Source organism: Schistocerca americana, chromosome 2 (assembly GCF_021461395.2).
Source record: "Schistocerca americana isolate TAMUIC-IGC-003095 chromosome 2, iqSchAmer2.1, whole genome shotgun sequence".
Lineage (NCBI taxonomy): Eukaryota > Metazoa > Arthropoda > Insecta > Orthoptera > Acrididae > Schistocerca > Schistocerca americana.
Genome location: NC_060120.1, coordinates 68,418,489 through 68,440,875, shown reverse-complemented (window position 1 = coordinate 68,440,875; position 22,387 = coordinate 68,418,489). Strand labels below are relative to the sequence as shown.

The 22,387-nt window shown below is 45.2% G+C and overlaps 1 protein-coding gene across 1 annotated transcript in view; it reads left to right on the top strand.

Moving 5' to 3' along the window:
- Positions 1–22,387, top strand: part of LOC124593781 (protein artichoke) — a 185,569-nt gene that overhangs the window by 122,987 nt on the left and 40,195 nt on the right. The window contains exons 8-9 of the mRNA XM_047132130.1: positions 2,008–2,291; positions 9,905–10,084. Of these exons, the coding sequence (XP_046988086.1) occupies positions 2,008–2,291; positions 9,905–10,084 (464 nt within the window). The remainder of the gene's footprint in view (positions 1–2,007; positions 2,292–9,904; positions 10,085–22,387) is intronic.

Here is a 22,387-nt window from a genome sequence, read left to right as displayed (position 1 = left end):
TTCAACTCTCTTTCACATTTGGCGTTTCTGCAGGGGACGCTAAACAAGGCTCAGTATGTGCAGGATGTTGTTAGACCCATTCTTGCAACAGGAAGATGATGCGTTGTTCCAGCAAGATTACGCTCGCTCACATACGGCCCAAGACACTCAACATGCTCTGCAAGGCAAGCAGCAACTTCTCTAGCCAGCGCGATCTCCAGACTTGCCTCCAATCAAGCACATGTGAGACATGAAGGGATGAGAAATAACTCATGCGACTCATCAGACAACAACTCTTGCAGAACCATGCAAACAGGTCGAGCAGGCGTGGAATAACGGCTACTAGTACAGTATTTGCCACCCATATGATCGACTGGATGCCAGAGCCAGCGACTGCATTGCCACCCTTGGGGGCTACACCACATACTAATATCGGTGTTGCAGTATGGTCGATAACTGGAATCTCAGAACCGCCTGTGGTACTGATCTGTAAATGTAATCATTTCTTGTACTCCATATGCACTGTTGCAACAATAAATCTCGAGCGAACTGGAAAACCTCTGAAATGGCATACTGCACTACTGGCCATTAAAATTGCTACACAAAGAAGAAAATGCAGATGATAAACGGGTATTCACTGGACAAATACATAATACTAGAACTGACATGTGATTACATTTTCACGTAATTTTGGTGCATAGATCCTGAGAAATGAGTACTCAGAACAACCACCACTGGCCGCAGTAACGGCCTTGATACGCCTGGCCACTGAGTCAAACAGAGCTTGGATGGCGTGTACAGATACAGCTGCTCATGCAGCTTCAACACGATACCACAGTTCATCAAGAGTAGTGACTGGCGTATTGTGACGAGCCAGTTGCTCGGCCACCATTGACCAGACGTTTTCAGTTGGTGAGAGATCTGGAGAATGTGCTGGCCAGGGCAGCAATCGAACATTTTCTGTATCCAGAAAGGCCCGTACAGGACCTGCAACATGCGGTCGTGCATTATCCTGCTGAAATGTAGGGTTTCGTAGGGATCGAATGAAGGGTAGAGCCACGGGTCGTAACACATCTGAAATGTAACGTCCACTGTTCACAGTGCCGTCAATGCAAACAAGAGGTGACCGAGACGTGTAACCAATGCCACCCCATGCCATCACGCCGGGTGATATGCCAGTATGGCGGCGACGGATACACGCTTCCAATGTGCGTTCACCGTGATGTCGCCAAACACGGATGCGACCATCATGACGCTGTAAACAGAACGTGGATTCATCCGAAAAAATAACGTTTCGTCATTCCTGCACCCAGGTTCGTCGTTGAGTACACTATCGCAGGCGCTCCTGTCTGTGATGCAACGTCAAGGGTAACTGCAGTCATGCTCTCGAGTTGATAGTCTGTGCTGCTGCAAACGTCGTCGAACTGTTCGTGCAGATGGTTGTTGTCTTGCAAACGTCCCCATCTCTTGACTCAGGTATCGAGACGTGGCTACACGATCCGTTACAGCCACGTGGATAAGATGCCTGTCATCTCGACTGCTAGTGATACAAGGCCATTGGGATCCAGCACGGCGTTCCGTATTACCCTCCTGAACCCACCGATTCCATATTCTGCAAACAGTCATTGGATCTCAGCCAACGCGAGCAGCAATGTCGCGATACGATAAACCGCAATCGCAATAGGCTACAATCCGACCTTTATCAATGTCGGAAACGTGACGGTACGGATTTCTTCTCCTTACACGAGGCCTCACAAGGTTTCACCAGGCAACGCTGGTCGACTGCTGTTTGTGTATGAGAAATCGGTTGGAAACTTTCCTCATGTCAGCACGTTGTAGGTGTCTCCACCGGCGCCAACTTTGTGTGAATGTTCTGAAAAGCTAATCATTTGCATATCACAGCATCTTCGTCCTGTCGCTTAAATTTCGCGTCAGTAGCACGTCATCTTTGTGGGGTAGCAATTTTAATGGCCAGTAGTGCAATAATAATAGCGTGTCACTCCTTATAATTTCTTGGTTGTGGTGCAGGTGGACATGGCCAGGAACCGACTGCTGGAGCTGCCCGCGCAGCTGCCACAGGGCCTGGAGCACCTGCACGCGGCCAGCAACCAGCTGTCGTCGATGCCGGCTCTGGCGCTGCCCGCACTGCGCAGCCTAGACCTCACCGCGAACGCCCTCTCCAGCATGCCCGACATGCGGCGGCTGCCCCACCTGCGGAAGCTGCACCTGGGCCACAACCTGCTGCAGCGCCTGCGCGGCACAGACCTGGATGCCCTCGCCAGCCTCGAGGAGCTCGACCTGCACGATAATCGGTGAGATCCGTCAGCAGCAATTTATTTCACTGTTAGGGGTGCAGAAGAACTGCATTTTAGCCCTTGCCACATTGAGATCAATGCTGTTTACACTTACAAACAAGCTGCACATAAGAAACTTCCTAGTAGATTAAAACTGTGTCCTGGACCAGGACTCAAACCAAGTACGCAGCTTTAACCTGTCAGGAAGGTTCATATCAGTGCGTACTCGGCTCCAAATTGAAACATTCCTTCAAGCTATACATATCTGACATTGTTTTCACTTTTTGTAACACAATTATTCCTGCTGATTTATAAATCTGAAAACCGTTTTCATCTATTACATTAGGTTTCGAAGATGTCAACACAAACTTTTACTTTTCGAGGAACTCCATTTGTCGGAAATTTATTCATCACATTTTGTTATTTTTCATGTAATACTTTAAATTGCCCAGGCTGGAACTCCATTGAAATCGTCCTTGTATACGATTTTCATATATATCTACATCTTTTTGAGTTCAGTTACCATTGACTGAGGTCATTCGAAGTCTTATTCCAAGCGTCAGGGTGGGACATAGTTTCTTATGGCAAAAGCGGTCAAACATAAACATTTAGCAGGTCTACTAAATGGTTTTCCCAGTTTCAGTTTATATCAATATATGTCCCTATGAACTTACAATTTTCTACTTTATTTGTTACTTCTTTTGGGTACGAGGGGTGTCGGAAAAATAAGGTTCCAAATTTTTTCTTTTTACAGAGTAAAACATGTTTATTTCATGAATGCGTACATTTTTGGAAGTTCAGACTTTAACCTATTTTACTACATAGTCGCCACTGAGATCGATACATTTTTGCATGCGGTGTACGAGCTTTTGAATGCCCGAGTCAAAAAATCTGCCGCCAAGCAGCGCAGATACCTGAGAACCGCTTCTTCCAGCTCTTCTCTGTCGCCGAAATGCGTTCCACCCAGATGTTTCTTCAGCTCAGGGAAGAGAAGATAGTCACTTGGGGCTAAGTCCGGGCTGTAGGGTTGGTGTTTGACAATACTCCATCCAAATTTTGCGATGAGCTCGTTAGTGGCTTTAGTGCTGTGCGGTCGAGAGTTATCCTGATGCAAACGCACTCTCTTGCACAGCATATCCCTCCTCTTGTTTTGAAATGCACGGCGCAACTTTTGCAGTGTCTCGCATTACCCGGCAGCGTTGATTGTGGTGGGCAAGAACTCGCACAACAATACCCCCCTCCCGTCCCAAAACACTGTTACCAAGTCTCGTCTCTAGTGAGGATGGAGTCGAGGCGTTCCTCGCCATGAATTCCGTGATCTCGAAGAAGTTCTTGGACCGTTTCAACGCGTTGACGTTTGTGGTCTTCGGTCAACATTCTTGGCACCCACCTCGTGTGAACCTTAGCATACCCTGGATGCTCCGTCAAAATCTTGTCAATAGAGGTTTTGCTGACATCAGGGATCACATCGGAGAGCTCATGAACCGTCACTCTTCGATCTGAGAGCACCTCTGCCTCCACTTTTGCGACTGTTTCGTCAGAAACAGATGGCCGTCTGCTCCTCACCATCGGCGTCAGTACGCCTGTTCTTGAACTCTTTGCACCATTTGCGCAGGTGTTGTACGCTCATACACTTGCCTCCATAGATTTCGCATAGCTGGGAATGGATTTCTGCGGCGCAATGTTTTTTGGAGACAGGAAACGGATCACCGAGGGCAGCTCACACCTGGCGGGTGAAGCGAGGGGGAGATCCATCACCTACGGCTGCCGAGCCAAGACTGAGCTCCGCAGGCAGCTCGCTAGGGAGGGGATTTAGAGTGGGGTGAGGTACACTACAGAATCTCGGGATCCACCGAAGCTGCACTTTTCAGGACTGTAGCGCAATGGGAACCTTTTTTCACGGGCAACCCCCTTATTGTAGGTTAATACATTGTGGGATATTTTAGACGTTGTAAAATCAGATGAAGTACATTTTTCAAAGTTTAAAACTAGCCCATTTGTATAAAACCTTTCAGTAACTTTCACAAAAACATCATTTACTACCTTTCCTGTTCATGCTTCTTCGCTTAGCCTTACAACGATGCTTGTATCATCTACAAACAGGGAGAAGGAATTTGCCCTGTTTGTAGCCATTTAAATAAAATGGCTGATCGTAAACGTAAGTCCAGAGCACTAGTGGGCCAACGATCGAACCCTGTGGAATTCTCTTTATAATTTCTCCTCAAGCAGTTGACGTGGCTTCCCTCTTTGCATTATTGGAACAGCCTGGAGGTAACTTTCTGCATTCTATTTCGTAAGTAAGCACTCAATGAGGCATTGATTATTTGCTTATTTGGAGTACCGTTTTGCTTTCTTTCTGAATTGTTTGCACCAATTTTCTCGCCTATTTTTAAAAAGTATTTATTAAAAATAGCTGCTACAAATGGACTGTTTTTACAACACCCTCATTTTCTTTAACAAAAATAATACAATATTCTGTGGCTTCTCTCCATGTCTCTCTTTAAACAAAATTCCATATTGATTTAATTGTTTGTCTGATATGTCAATTCCAGATAAAATATGCATGCTCCTAGATTTTTTACATCTTTGAGTAATATGTTACAGTACTATTTATTATATGAACGTATTTCTGGGCCATTATTTGTTCTGGATATTTTGTACAAGTCTTTTTTTTGTGAAGAGTCTCTGATACTTGTAGTGATCTAGGGTATCTTTAATGACTTGCCATTATTACATTTAGCTATCTTTTTAGGGAAACTACTTTCAAAAATGTATACTAATACATTCAGAAATGCTTTGAATTTAGAGCTGTCATTAAGCTTATAATAAACTTCAACCCAGTCACCATTTTTAAGCATTCCTTACAATCTTCAGTAGTTTTGTCATTATACAGCCTCATTGTTTCCTTTGATTGTTTCTGAACTGTGCCTGGAGCACAGTTATGTAATATGACTAATTGCATCGTGATCTGAAATCAGTTTACTACAGGATTACCTTGTTGTACGAATAAACATGGAAGTAAAATTTCAAATTCGTTATTTCAGAGCGGAAAATATTTCTCAAATGGCTCTGAGCACTATGGGACTTAACATCTATGGTCATCAGTCTATTTCTCAAAGAATAAACTCTGTAATACCAGAAAAATGAGACCTTCCGCACTTTTAGTTACCATTGTTGAAGCAAACAACAGTTCGTACTTGGACACAGTCAGTCACATAATGAGATATATAAGGGCAAGTCAAAAAATTAAGAATTTTTAAAGAAACATTTTATTGGGAAAACAATATTACATATAACATCATTTCCCTCCATAATCTCTCTAAGTATTTATGCACTTGGGCCATCTCTTGAGAAGCTTCTTAAGTACATCCTGGAAGAAGCTATGTAGCACTGTGCAGGTTCACTCTTGCACTGACTCCACAACCTCCTCATCTGGATTTGCTTGGATTCACAGAGGTGCACCATCATCAAATCAAGAATATGACTATGTCAGGAGTGTATGGCAGGTGCTCCAGCAGCTCCAGACCAAGATTTTGAATGAAATTTTGTAAATTTGTGGTAAGGTGCTATGGGACCTAACTGCTGAGGTCATCGGTCCCAAGGATTACATACTAATTAAACTAACATAAACTAGCTTACGCTAAGAACAACACACACACTCATGCCCGAGGGAGGACTTGGACCTCCGACGGGGGGAGCCGCGCTAACCGTGACAAGACGCCCCAGACCGCACAGCTACCCCGCGTGGCCAATATTTTGAATGAACTGGATTTTATTTTTTTTTTTTTTTTTTTCGAGATGTGTGAGGGCAGAGATTACTTTGAAACAAAATCACGCCATTGAAAGAAGATTCTTTCTGCTCTTCTTTTTTATATTGTTTTTCAGATCTCGCAGTAACTCACACTAGCTGTGATTATTCACTCTGTAACTTTTTAGAGTGTAATGAATCAGCAATGGTCCGTTCATACCCCAAAACACTGTAATCATCAGCTTAACAGCAGAAACTTTGCTGCTGAATTTTTTCTCTGTAGACGAAGATGCTTGCTTTCCCACCGTGCTCTATTGCTTAACGCGTAGTTCTTGGTTACGAACTCAGAGTTTATCAACGGTTGCTGTGTAACAGAGTCTTCTCCTTCTTCTTCAATCACCTTAAATGTGATTTTGACACTGTTTCTGTTCGTCAGTTGACATGTTACCAAATAAGCACAAGCTCTGTGATAGCTTAGAGATTCAAGGATGATGGAAAACGATGAAACGTGGCTAATGTTCAACTCACATGCATCATCATCGGTTCTGGCAATACGATCATCACGAATTATTCTTTCAGCTTTCTTGGTGCTACTGTCAGTTTTTTGAAGTGGGTGGCAGTTGTCATTAACGGGTAACACATTTTACTTGAGAATGGCTACAGTATCGAAACGATATAGTATGCGAAATAAAAATAAAACAAAAATGGCTCTGAGCACTATGGGACTTAACATATGTGGTCATCAGTCCCCTAGAACTTAGAACCACTTAAACCTAACTAACCTAAGGACATCACACACATCCATGCCCGAGGCAGGATTCGAACCTGCGACCGTAGCAGTCGCGCGGTTCCGGACTGAGCGCCGAGAACCGCTAGACCACCGCAGCCGGCTAATAAAACAGAACAACCGGTGTAGAAAACTTATTTCTTTTATCATGACTGAGGACCCTGCCATGACTAAATTACACTGAAGCGCCAAAGAAACTGGTATAGGCACGCGTATTCTAATACAGAGATATGTAAACGGGCAGAATACGGCGCTGCGGTCGGCAACGCATGTATAAGACAACAAGTGTCTGGCGCAGTTGTTAGATCGCTTACTGCTGCTACATTGGCAGGTTATCAAGATTTAAGTGAGTTTGAACGTAGTGTTATAGTCGGCGCACGAGCGATGGGATACAGCGTCACCGAGGTAGCGATGAAGTGGGGATTTTCCGGAACGACCATTTCACGAGTGTACCCGGAATATCAGGAATGCGGTAAAACATTAAATCTCCAACACCGCTGCAACTGGAAAAAGATCCTGCAAGAACAGGAGCAACGACGACTGAAGAGAATCGTTCAACGTGACAGAGGTGCAGACCTTCCGCAAATTATTGCAGATTTCAATGCTGGGCCATCAACAAGTGTCAGCTTGCTAACTATTCAATGAAACATCATCGATATGAGCTTTCAGAACCAAAGTCCCACTTGTGTACTCTTGATGACTACATGACACAAAGCTTAACACCTTGCATGGGCCCGTCAACACGGACATTGGACTGTTGATGACTGGAAACATGTTGCCTGGTCGGACGAGTCTTGTATCAAATTGTATCGAGCGGATGGATGTGTACGGGTATGGAGACAACTTAATGAATCGATGGACCCTGCATGCCAGCAGGGGATTGTTCAAGCTGGAGGAGGCTCTGTAATGATGCGGTGCATGTGCATAGGAGTGATATGGGACCCCTGATGCGTCTAGATACGACTCTGACAGGTGACATGTATCTAAGTATCCTGTCTGATCACCTGCCTTCATTGTGCAATCCGAAGGAGTTGGGCAATTCCAGCAGGACAATGCGACACCCCACACGACCAGAATTGCTACAGAGTGGCTCCAAGAACACTCTTCTGAGTTTGAACACTTCTGCTGGCCACCAAACTCCCCAGGCGTGAACATTATTGAGCATACCTGGGATGCCTTGCAACGTGCTGTTCAGGCAAGATCTCCACCCCCTTGCACTCCTATGGATTCATGGTGTCAGTTCCCTCCAGCACTACTTCAGACATTAGTCGAGTCCATACCACGTCGTGATGCGGCGGTTCTGCGTGCACGTGCGGGCCCTACACGATGTTAGGCAGGTGTACCAGTTTCTTTGGCTCTTACCTGAACGATATTTTCCACAGACAGAAGGAATTTATCGACTTATGCATATTTCATTAACTAATTTAAGACGGCTATTAACATACTGCAGCCGCATTCTATCAATAATATCTATATTTTTTACTCCATTCAGAGTACCGAAAACAAATGATTCCTCTAATTTTTTCGTTGGTCCAACGGATAACATGGCACTCAAAATAAAATACTCTGAAATCACTACAAATACGAGGGGCGACCCAAAAATAACTGGAATTTCTTTCTAGAAAGCATATACTTTATTCTTTTCAAATACAACCTTAATCTCCTTCGAAGTACTCTCCATTAGCATTAATACACTTGTCCAAACGTTTATTCCAGTATTCGAAGCACCTTTAAAATTCGTCCTCTTTGATACTTGCTAGCACTTTTATTACATGGCGTTTTACGTCTTCCATATCCGCAAAACGCTTCCCTCTCAAGTCTCTTGTCATGCTCGGGAATAGGAAGAAGTCCGAGGGTGCTAAATCCAGCTAACAGGGCGCGTGGGTCAAGGTAGTCGTCTTCGTTGAGGCCAAAAACTGGCGATCGCTGAGAGCCATGTGTGCGGGAGCGTTGTCGTGATGCGGGAACCACACGCCAGAATCCCACAAAGCCACACGTTTTCGCGACAAACTTCTGCGAAGCCGTTTCATAACCTCCAAATAGAATTGTTGGTTTACTGTCTGGTTTTCAGGGACAAATTCAGAGTGTACGATCCCTTTGATGTCAAAAAAACATATCAACATTGTTTTCACATTCTATTTCCCTTGTCAAGCTTTTTTTGGTCGAGGTGAGCCAGGTGTCTTCCATTGTGACGACTGTTGTTTACTCTCTGGATCGTACCCGTAGCACCACGACTCATCACCTGTAATGATTTTGTTGAAAAAATGTGGATCATCTTCGAACGCGTCCTTCATTTAGAGACAGGCTTCAACGCAACGATACCTTTGATCTCTAGTAAGAAGCTTCGGCACGAATTTTGCTGCCACTCTTCGCATCCCCAAATCGATGGTCAAGATGCGCTGAATTGAGCTCCAGGACTACCCGGACAAGTTCTCGAGTTGGTCAATTGTCCTGTGTCGATCTTCAGTGATGAGATCCCGGATTTTGTCAATGTTGCCTTCGCTTCATGCAATTGAAGGTCCACCGGAACGGGTCTGATCCTCAACCACCATTTCTCCCTTTTTAAACCGAGAAAACCATTCGTACACTTGCGTTTTACTAAGAGGCTTTGTAGGCTGTCTGAATCATCGCAACAGTTTCTGCTGCATTCTTGCCGAGCAAGAAACAAAACTTCACTGCCGCACGTTGTTCGTAAGAACTAGCCATTTCCTCGTGTCACGTCTGCACTCTGCGCACACTAAAATAACTGCCAAAGAAACCATACTTCTCACTGTTGGGTGACGCTGCGTGGCAGAATGACTCAACAGAGTTCCTACTACAACCTTCTGGCGGCGCAACCTGCTACTACAAGTACACGATGTGCAGCATTACGATTCCGGTTACTTTTGGGACCCCCCTCATACAGCTATGCCCTGGGCCAATACAGCTAATGTACAACTGCAACAGTGAGATTAATCATATTACTGTTGCTAACTAAGGAGCAGAAGAAATTGTTTTTACTTATTGTCCGGCCCTCGTAATTAGTAAACAGTAACCCTTGAAGATGAGATATACTGGCAGGAAGAGAAGCGACGCTGAAGGTATATGATCGCACAGGCTGGTGAGCGTGGAGTCGCTGGGCGGCGCGGCGCGGCAGCTGCGCTCCCTACAGCTGCGCGGCAACCGCCTGCAGCACGTGCCGGCCGCCATGCTGCGCGGCGCCCGACTGCTGCGCCACTGCGACCTCAGCAGGAACCACATCGCCGCCGTCGACGAGGACGCGCTCGCCGACACCAGGTGCGCTGCAAGCTTGCTGGCAACCACAGTAACAGCCTTTGTGTGACCAGACTGGAAAATGTTAATATCCGCCTTCTATGGAACACGTGAGGCAATACTGACCCTACGACTTATCTTAGAAAATAGATTAAGGAAAGGCAAACCTATGTTTCTAGCATTTGTAGACTTAGAGAAAGCTTTTGACAATGTTGACTGGAATAATCTCTTTCAAATTCTGAAGGTGGCAGGGGTAAAATAAAGGGAGTGAAAGGCTGTTTACAATTTGTACAGAAACCAGATGGCAGTTATAAGATTCGAGGGGCACGAAGGGGAAGCAGTGGTTGGGAAGGGAGTGAGACAGGGTTGTAGCCTCTCCCCGATGTTATTCAATCTGTATATTGAGTAAGCAGTAAAGGAAACAAAAGAAATATTTGGAGTAGGTGTTAAAACCCATGGAGAAGAAATGAAAACTTTAAGGTTCGTCGATGACATTGTAATTCTGTCAGAGACAGCAAAGGACTTGGAAGAGCAGTTGAACGGAATGGATGGTGTCTTGAAGGGAGGATACAAGATGAACATCAACAAAAGCAAAACGAGGATAATGGAATGTAGTCAAATTAAATCGGGTGATGCTGCGGGAATTAGATTAGGAAATGAGACGCTTAAAGTAGTAAATGAGTTTTACTATTTGGGGAACAAAATAACTGATGATGGTCGAAGTAGAGAGGATGTAAAATGTAGACTGGCAATGGCAAGGAAAGCGTTTCTGAAGAAGAGAAATTTGTTAACATCGAGTATAGATTTAAGTGTCAGAAAGTCTTTTCTGAAAGTATTTGTATGGAGTGTAGCCATGTATGGAAGTGAAACATGGACGATAAATAGTTTAGACAAGAAGAGAATAGAAGCTTTCGAAATGTGGTGCTACAGAAGAATGCTGAAGATTAGATGGGTAGATCACATAACTAATGAGGAGGTATTGAATAGAATTGGAGAGAAGAGAAATTTGTTGCACAACTTGACTAGAAGAAGGGATAGGTTGGTAGGGCATATTCTGAGGCATCAAGGTATCACCAGTTTAGTATTCGAGGGCAGCGTGGAAGGTAAAAATCGTAGAGGGAGACCAAGAGATGAATACACTAAACAGATTCAGAAGGATGTAGGTTGCAGTAGGTACTGGAAGATGAAGAAGCTTGCACAGGACAGATTAGCATGGAAGGCTGTATCAAACCAGTCTTTGGACTGAAGAGCACAACAACAACAAGATGTTAACCCTTTCGCCACTGTGGACGTGTGTGCACGTCCTGCTACGGCATTGCCCAGTTGCTGTGAACGTGCATCTCCGTGCTACTTGCGTTTTTCCGCAATACTATGGGCCTTCGCTGCAGATGAATTACTTACATATCTCGATTAATAAAAAAATTTCGAGTATTTATCATACAGCATATTTGCTATCATTTGCAACAAATCTCGTTTCGATATCTTGCATCGTTTGTGAGGTATGATGATAGTTATGATCACATGAGTCTCAATGCACAGAGACGTGAATGTACATGAGACGCCCGACTATCCAGCGGATATAAAACCCAATAACTCGAGAACAAAATGAGATCCCATTCTGCTCTCAATTTTAAATAAAAGTTCAGTATAATTTACTGAAATGTTAGAACCAAAATCAACCATATTGAGAGTTTAAGCAATATGTTTTTACCTCTGCAAAATCTGTAATATTTTGCGCAATGTTTTACTTAATTTGTTACAGCGCAGTAGCTATGGCATATAACAAAAACAAAATCAGTCCTCATTTGAGCAAAGATATCAGATGGTACGGTGTGAAAAACCAAGTTTTCGAAAAATCGGATAAGTGTTTCATATCGGCGGAAGGCCGTCTTACTGCACAGCCATAACGAAAGTTGCCCTCACCACGTAATGTAGAGAGCATGTCTGTAGCAGCGGAAGGATTACGTTTTTTCTGATTACAATCAACAATGTGACTCAGCCTCCGTCGCCTAATGGATAAGATAGGAAATTATTCCCCAGCGAAAAACATTGCAGCCAGGTTGGTTCGTTGGACGCTACGTCTTCCACAAACTATAGACAATGCACTTTAACAGGGCTAGTTGGCCCCATGGAGGACACATTAGACTTTTTGGAACGTATACAAGAATCAAATGAACGAATTACAATAAAACTGCTTCATGGTGAAAATATATGATATTACTGCTAAAAGGTCATAAAAATAAATCAAAGTAAGGCACTTTAAATCATTAATTACATTTTATGAAAGTGCTTAAAATGATATGTTCCCAACGCCACACACAGTGAAGAGGGACAAACAATGCAAATGTGAACACACACACAAAAAGAAATAGATCAGTAATATCAGAGCTTTTACAGGTCTTCAAAATAAGAATTCACTGCTCTCTGTTGAAATCTTGTCCTCATTGTGGCTAATACATTGGGCACACCATAACGAAAATTCTGAATGCTACTTCATGAAACCCCCAAAAAATGTAGTGTCTGCAGTTTTCTTGTTCCTGTTGAACTGATATTCTGCTACATCAAAAACTAATTTTAAGAATTCTTATTGTTTGTGGACAAAAAACAATTGCCTAAATGTTTAAGATGTTTCAGTAGCTCATCTTCCAACTAATGACTGAAAGTAATTTGATCTACTCAATTTTGTACTTTACTACCCAGTGGCGGCTTCTGTGAAAGAGCGCAAGAGCTTGTGAAAACCCTAACTTTCGACGCCCTCCGGATTTATTGGTTATTTTTCTTTGAATGCTGTTCAGCGTAACACTGATGCCTCAATGTGAAAGATACGCCACTTAAATCTACTGCGCTACTCCTCTTCTACACTCCGTGATACTTGGTATCAGGATCAAGAGCACACCTTCAGTTGTGCACGTATTAAGGAGCTTTTGCGCATGCGTAACTCGTTTGACGTAATTGCCTTGTGGGCCAAATATTATCACGCGGATTTGATGAACAACGTGCACGGTTCACGATGTGCACAGCTGACCCTTGCCTCTCAACTAGAAGTTGAGTGCCACCAGGTGGTAGCCCACTGTAGCAGACTTTCATCCCCGTTCGCTCAGCATAAATCGTGCTAGATGACAGCTCACTCCTCAGGTATGATAATTCACTCATTATATACCATAGTAAAATTAGACTGGAAGACAGTATATGTTAAAGTTGTATTGACAGTAAACCTATTTTGTTGATTTCTGAATGGGTTATAGTATATTCAGTTATGAATTTTATCATACAGAAATACATTTGAGGTGCTTAGAGTCATGTTGTTGTGGTCTTCAGTCCTGAGACTGGTTTGATGCAGCTCTCCATGCTACTCTATCCTGTGCAAGCTTCTTCATCTCCCAGTACCTACTGCAACCCACATCCTTCTGAATCTGTTTAGTGTATTCATCTCTTGGTCTCCCTCTACGATTTTTACCCTCCACGCTGCCCTCCAGTACTAAATTGGTGATCCCTTGATGCCTCGGAACGTGTCCTACCAACCGATTCCTTCTTCTAGTCAAGTTGTGCCACAAACTCCTCTTCTCCCCAATTCTATTCAATACCTCCTCATTAGTTATAGAGTCATAAGGGCCCAAAACACATCAATGTCCACTGTAAGATTGTAGCATTTATTCATGCTTCTGAAATCTGTTGATCTTGCGGTGAGTCAGATTTTCTGTTCTGTATATATGAAACTTCTCCAAAAGCTGTATCACTAGTTTCTCTGACATTCACTTAAATGTGGGATCGACGGTGATGTCCATTACGTCCTTATGGATCTCAGCGCCTTATTTGTATTCTAGTCAAGTGACCATTTTAGTAGACATTAATGTTTGAATCTAATCGTTTCCACAAACGGCACTTTGTGTTTGGAGTTGATTGTTTACTGTGCGCAAATCGGTTTTCGTTTGCAGTGTGAACATGAACTATGTTGAATCTACTGTAAATTCTAAACGAAAAGTAGAGCTGTGAGGACGGGTCGCGAGTCGTGCTTGGGTAGCTCAGTGCGCAGCCGGCGCGGTAGCTTAGCGTTTTCGGTCAGGGAGCTAGCTGGTCTCTCTGATAAAAAACTGACTGAAGGCATCAACAACAAACTTCAGCGGATGTCATGTGACATCCGCTAAGACCAAATACAACGAACAAAATGCAAAAAAAAAGAAAAGTAACAGCATTTGCCTATGAAAGGCAAAGGTCCCGAGTTCGAGACTCCGTCTGGCGCAAATTTTTTTGTCTGCCAGGAAGTTTTATCTCAGGGCACAATCCGCCACGGAGTGAAATTCTCATTCTGGGAACATAAAAGTAAAATACCATGAAAATTTAGCCGCAAAGAAACTAGGGCATCCGAGAACATATGCTTCGATTGAGAGAGTGAAGAAATCAAATAAGTCTTACTACGAGGGTAATACCAAAACTAAGGTCTCCTATTTTTTTTTTTTATAAATATAGAACTCTGTTTGTGTGGCAGTTGGTCACACTGTTATGACTAGTGCTTCACGCGCTGTGTGTAAACATGTGCACGCCGCGCTGAGGCGCTCAGTCTTGGCTTGGCAGCCGTTGAGAATAGAACTTCCGTGGGATGTCACCGCCAAGTGCGAATTGCGCGCAATTATTCGGTTTTTGAGCGCAAAGGGCATTGCGTCGATTGAAGTCCATCGCCAATTGACGGGAGCGTATGGGTGAGTCGTGCATGGATGTCAAAAATGTTCGTAAGTGGTGTAGAGAGTTTGCAGCTGGACGGACCGAAATTCACGACGAACAAAGGAGCGGGAGACCGTCAATTTCTGAGGAGACAGTGTTGAAGGTTGAGCAAAGCATGCGTGAAGATCTGGGGATCACCCTGGATGATCTCCGACGTTGGTTCCTAAGGTTTCCTGAAGCACCGCTCACAGAATTTTAACGGAAACACTGAACTACCGGAAGGTGTGCGCAAGATGGATGCCACACATGCTGACTGAGGACCACATGCGGCAACGAGATGATGCTTCCCGCGCATTTCTTCACCGCCTTGCAGCCGAACAGGACAACTTTCTGGACTCCATTGTCACGGGTGACGAAACCTGGACATACCCTTTTTACACCTGAGACCAAGCAACAATCACGTCAATGGCGGCATCCTTCTTCGCCAAAGCCGCGGAAATTCAAACAAACACAGTCTGCCGGTAAAGTCATGAGAACCGTTTTTTGGGATCGGAAAGGGGTATTGTTGGTCGACTTTATGCCAACTGGGAGCACAATTAACGCTGACAGGTACTGTGAGACTCTGAAAAAATTCAAACGGGCAATTCAGAACCAGAGAAGAGGAATGTTGAGCAAGAGCGTACACATTCTCCATGACAACGCTCGTCCACACATCGCTCGGCAAACCGTTGCTCTCCTGCAACAGTTTCAGTGGAACACAATCACCCACCCACCCTATAGTCCTGACTTGGCGCCCAGTGACTATCACCTGTTCCTTAGGTTAAAAGAACATTTCGCCAGAAAGCGATTCAGCTCCGATGAGTAGGTGAAAGAAGAGGTTCATAACTTCCTGAACAGTATAGCGGCGAACTGGTATGACATGGGCATAAAAAACTGCCACAACGTCTACAAAAATGCATCGACAGAAACGGTGATTAAGTCGAAAAATAGCTAAATGTTCTAGCTGTAAACTGATGTAAGCCATTGTAGAAATAAACAGGTCCATGTACTTTTAAAAAAAATAGGCCACCTTACTTTTGGGATTACCCTCGTACAAGCGAACATTTAACAAGGAAGTGTACAGTTAGCACAAGTTGTTGTGCGGGTGCAGCATAAGAATATCTGGTTTTTAGCCCACAAGTAAATTCGTGAACTAATACACCTGTTATGGATCTTGTACGTTTGTCCGAAAAAAAAAGGAAAAGCACGAAAACTCCCACTTACACAAAAATGTGAAACGGAGAGTTGCGAAAACTTAATGCATTATTTCGTTATTTCCCTGAACTGTACTTAATTATCTGTCTGGGCAGGTATTTGTTTCGCTATATTCCCCTGTGGCGAATTTCGCACATCTGCAGTTGAAGAAGCAGTCGCCTAGGCAGCTGTGGGGTCACTGGGGCCCAGTATCAACTGAAAGGGCTGGGTGCTGTGTTGTTCTCATCATCATCCCATCACCACTGACGTGTAAGACGCCTGGACGGCGTCACATAAAAATACTTGCACCCAGCGGCGAAACGCCACACAACAGAGATAGAGAGTCAAAGTACTCACAGACCTCTTGCATTTCAACGTATTTCTCGAAGTGGAAAGCATTTGGTGAGCCTCATTCTCGGAGTCTGCAATAGCATGATAAACGGATTAGTTTCCACTGTACAGGGTGATTCAAAAAGAATACCACAACTTTAGGAATTTAAAACTCTGCAACGACAAAAGGCAGAGCTAAGCACTATCTGTCGGCGAATTAAGGGAGCTATAAAGTTTCATTTAGTTGTACATTTGTTCGCTTGAGGCGCTGTTGACTAGGCGTCAGCGTCAGTTGATGCTAAGATGGCGACCGCTCAACAGAAAGCTTTTTGTGTTATTGAGTACGGCAGAAGTGAATCGACGACAGTTGTTCAGCGTGCATTTCGAACGAAGTATGGTGTTAAACCTCCTGATAGGTGGTGTATCAAACGTTGGTATAAACAGTTTACAGAGAATGGGTGTTTGTGCAAAGGGAAAAGTTCTGGACGGCCGAGAACGAGTGATGACAATGTAGCATGCATCCAGCAAGCATTTGTTCGCAGCCCAGGAAAATCGACTCGCAGAGCTAGCAGAGCTGCAAATTCCACAATCAACTGTATGGCGAGTCCTACGAAAAAGGTTAGTTATGAAACCTTATCGTCTGAAATTGGTTCAAACACTGTCTGCAGCTGATAAGATTAAAAGAATCGATTTCTGTGATTTTATCCTTGCTCAAATGGAAACAGATGAATCTTTCATTTCAAAGATTGTGTTTAGTGATGAAGCAACTTTCCACACTAACAGGAAAGTCAACCGTCACAATGTCTGTATATGGGGCACTGAGAATCCGCGGGAAACAACTCAATATGAACGTGACTCGCCTAAGGTGAACGTTTTCTGTGCCATTTCAGCCAATAAAGTTTTTGGTCCCTTTTTCTTCGAAGGTGCTACTGTAACTGGACTACAGTATATGGAGATGTTAGAGAACTGGCTGTTCCCTCAGCTCGAACAAGAAGCACAACAATTCATATTTCAACAGGATGGAGCGCCACCACATTGGCACTTATCTGTCCGTAACTACCTGAACGTCAACTACCCGAGGCGATGGATCGGCCGCCAGGCAGCCCGTGACAGAGCACTTCATCACTGGCCTCCAAGAAGCCCTGATCTTACCCCCTGCGATTTTTTCTTATGGGGGTATGTTAAGGATATGGTGTTTCGGCCACCTCTCCCAGCCACCATTGATGATTTGAAACGAGAAATAACAGCAGCTATCCAAACTGTTACGCCTGATATGCACAGAGTGTGTGGAACGAGTTGGAGTATTGGGTTGATATTGCTCGAGTGTCTGGAGGGGGCCATATTGAACATCTCTGAACTTGTTTTTGAGTGAAAAAAAACCTTTTTAAATAGTCTTTCTAATGATGTATAACAGAAGGTTATATTATGTTTCTTTCATTAAATACACATTTTTAAAGTTGTGGTATTCTTTTTGAATCACCCTGAAATATCCATCTCACCGTCCGTTAACATAGCAGGGTTCGTCGTTGCAGGGAGACTGACTGCGATAGACAACGTACAAACACTCGCCAACTGCCGACAGACTGACGCTTGATAACATCCTTACTCAGCGGCATCACTAACCCGAATGACTGACTTCCGCCTGCTCTGCGGCTGGTTACATTGCCGTATTCATAGTTCCTCAGGAAGGGCACTTGAGTGGCCGGCAGTCAAAAATATGTTCAAATGTATGTGAAATCTTATGGGAAGTAACTGCTAAGGTCATTAGTCCCTAAGCTTACACACTACTTAACCTAAACTATCCTAAGGACAAACACACACACCAATGCCAGAGGGAGGACTCGAACCTCCGCCGGGACCAGCTGCACAGTGCATGACAGCAGCGCGGCGCCGGCAGTCACATGATGTAGTTACCGCTGCTTGTGACACAGCTGCGAAGTCTACACTATGTGATCAAAAGTATCCGGACACCCCCAAAAACATGCGTCTTTCATATTAGGTGCATTATGCTGGGAGCTACTGCCAGGTACTCCATATCAGCGACCTCAATAGTCACTAGACATCGTGTAAGAGCAGAATGGGGCGCTCCGCGGAACTCACGGACCTCGAACGTGGTCAGGTGATTGGGTGTCACTTGTGTCATACGTATGTACGCGTGATTTCCACACTCCTTAACATCCGTATGTGCACTGTTTCCGATGTGATAGTGAAGTGGAAACGTGAAGGGACACGTACAGCACAAACGCGTATAGGCCGATCTCGTCTGTTACTAACAGAGACCTCCGGCAGTTGAAGAAGGTCGTAATGCGTAATAGGCAGACGTCTATCCAGACCATCACACCGGAATTCCAAACTGCAATAGGATCTACAGCAAGTACTATGACAGTTAGGTGGGAGGTGAGAAAACTTGGATTTCATGGTCGAGCGGCTGCTCATAAGCTACGCATCGCGCTGCTAAATGCCAAACGACGCTTCGCTTGGTGTAAGGAGCGTAAACAGTGGACGATTGAACAGTGGAAAAACGTTGTGTAGAGTGACAAATCACGGTACACAATGTGGCGATCCGATGGCAGGGTGTGGGTATGGCGAATTCCCGGTGAACGTTATCTACCAGCGTGTGTAGTGCCAACAGTAAAATTCGGAGGCGGTGGTGTTACGGTGTGGTCGTGTTTTTCATGTAGGGGGCTTGCAACCCTTGTTGTTTTGCGTGGCACTATGACAGAATTTGATGTTTTAAGCACCTCCTTGCTTCCCACTGTTGAAGAGCAACTCGGGATGGCGATTGCATCTTTCAACACGATCGGGCAACTGTTCATAACGCACGGCCTGTGGCGGAGTGGTTACACGACAATAACATCCCTGTAATGGACTGGCCTGCACAGAGTCCTGACCTAAATCCTAGAGAACACCTTTGGGATGTTTTGGAATGCCGACTTCGTGCCAGGCGACACCGACCGACATCGATAGCTCTCCTCATTGCAGCACTCCATGAAGAATGGGCTGCCATTCCCCAAGAAACCTTCCAGCACCTGACTGAACGTATGCCTGCGAGAGTGGAACCTGTCATCAAGGCTAAGGGTGGGCCAGCGCCATATTAAATTGCAGCATTACCGATGGAGGACGCCACGAACTTGCAAGTCATTATCAGTCAGGTGTCCGGATACTTTTGATCACATAGTGTACAGTGTCCAAGGTGTCTGCTTACGATGCGTCTTCGTCCGTAGATGGCAAAGTTATAAGAATAATGCTGATATTGTAGAAAAGAAGAGTGCATATTATGGTCGTTTAGCAATGTTTTTGTCAATCTGATAAGTTTTTATATTCCTATTATGATATACTCGCCTCCATAACTGAGATGGCTAATGCACGCCTGTGCCAATGTCCTGGATTAAATTCCTAACCATTACATAATGTGTCATGAAGAGAATGCACGTGACAATGCTGATAGTGATCCGTTCATCGGATGGGAACTTTAAGCTCGGCAACCCGATTGGTGCTATTCGAGAGGACTAGGGTATGTGCTCACTGGGCCTCATCCTCTCCCATCTCTTCATCCAGAACAACATAAACCCAATACTACAGTAGACAGGCTCTCGTCATAGTCGATCACACGATACAGACACACTTGATACTTGTTGTGTCTAGGCAAGACAGCCTAGACACAATGAGAGGAAGCTGAAAGGCACGCGCTTAAACTCACGCAGGCTGGCGTGAGGTCTGAAACAGGATACGTAATGAATGCTATAAAGAAAAGTACGTAGCTGCTGGAATACTTAACTTTAATCCACAATTGGTGAACATTGGTCTTGTTGATACAGTATTATCATCTCCATATAACTTGGTGATGGCGCCTTGCTAGGTCGTAGCAATTGACTTAGCTGAACGCTATGCTAACTATCGTCTCGGAAAATGAGAGCGTATTTGTCAGTGTGGCGTCGCTAGCAAAGTCGGCTGTACAACTGGGGCGAGTGCTAGTAAGTCTCTCTAGACCTGCCGTGTGGTGGCGCTCGGTCTGCGATCACTGACAGTGGCGACACGCGGGTCCGACTTATACTACCGGACCGCGGCCGATTTAAAAGCTACCACCTAGCAAGTGTGGTGTCTGGCGGTGACACCACAATACTTAATAGCAGGACAGAGGAAAGCAACAGCTAATCACCTCGACTAGGACGTTGCCAAGAGCGGCAATGCAAGATCCGTGTATATGATACGCTGTACTCATTCCCTGAGTATGGAACCCTGTAAACTTTTTTGATTAATGACATGCAACTGAAATTTAGTAACCAGCCGACAATCCATTTATAGAGCTGCAATCATTGTGTCTGTCAATTTGAATAGGTCCATAAAGGCAGTATGATACTCTAATAAATGATCTTGTTGCAATGGGAATTATTTCCGTAAATGGAATCCCCAGCGTAGTTCAACTGAGACAGACCTTCCATGTTATGCCCTGAACAAAACACTTGCTAACAGGGAACTTACAATTCCTTTCAACAGTGACACCTTAACTCACAATAAAACTCCTAAGTATCTAGGTGTTACTTTAGAAGAGCATTAAGCTATAAGGAACACGTGAGAAGGACAGCTGCAAAACTCTGTATCTGAAATAACATCTTACGGAAACTACACTCCTGGAAATTGAAATAAGAACACCGTGAATTCATTGTCCCAGGAAGGGGAAACTTTATTGACACATTCCTGGGGTCAGATACATCACATGATCACACTGACAGAACCACAGGCACATAGACACAGGCAACAGAGCATGCACAATGTCGGCACTAGTACAGTGTATATCCACCTTTCGCAGCAATGCAGGCTGCTATTCTCCCATGGAGACGATCGTAGAGATGCTGGATGTAGTCCTGTGGAACGGCTTGCCATGCCATTTCCACCTGGCGCCTCAGTTGGACCAGCGTTCGTGCTGGACGTGCAGACCGCGTGAGACGACGCTTCATCCAGTCCCAAACATGCTCAATGGGGGACAGATCCGGAGATCTTGCTGGCCAGGGTAGTTGACTTACACCTTCTAGAGCACGTTGGGTGGCACGGGATACATGCAGACGTGCATTGTCCTGTTGGAACAGCAAGTTCCCTTGCCGGTCTAGGAATGGTAGAACGAAGGGTTCGATGACGGTTTGGATGTACCGTGCACTATTCAGTGTCCCCTCGACGATCACCAGTGGTGTACGGCCAGTGTAGGAGATCGCTCCCCACACCATGATGCCAGGTGTTGGCCCTGTGTGCCTCGGTCATATGCAGTCCTGATTGTGGCGCTCACCTGCACGGCGCCAAACACGCATACGACCATCATTGGCACCAAGGCAGAAGCGACTCTCATCGCTGAAGACGACACGTCTCCATTCGTCTCTCCATTCACGCCTGTCGCGACACCACTGGAGGCGGGCTGCACGATGTTGGGGCGTGAGCGGAAGACGGCCTAACGGTGTGCGGGACCGTAGCCCAGCTTCATGGAGATGGTTGCGAATGGTCCTCGCCGATACCCCAGGAGCAACAGTGTCCCTAATTTGCTGGGAAGTGGCGGTGCGGTCCCATACGGCACTGCGTAGGATCCTACGGTCTTGGCGTGCATCCGTGCGTCGCTGCGGTCCGGTCCCAGGTCGACGGGCGCCTGCACCTTCCGCCGACCACTGGCGACAACATCGATGTACTGTGGAGACCTCACGCCCCACGTGTTGAGCAATTCGGCGGTACGTCCACCCGGCCTCCCGCATGCCCACTATACGCCCTCGCTCAAAGTCCGTCAACTGCACATACGGTTCACGTCCACGCTGTCGCGGCATGCTACCAGTGTTAAAGACTGCGATGGAGCTCCGTATGCCACGGCAAACTGGCTGACACTGGCGGCGGCGGTGCACAAATGCTGCGCAGCTAGCGCCATTCGACGGCCAACACCGCTGTTCCTGGTGTGTCCGCTGTGCCGTGCGTGTGATCATTGCTTGTACAGCCCTCTTGCAGTGTCCGGAGCAAGTATGGTGGGTCTGACACACCGGTGTCAATGTGTTCTTTTTTCCATTTCCAGGAGTGTATTACACTACTGGCCATTGAAATTGCTGCGCCACGAAGATGACGTGCTACAGACGC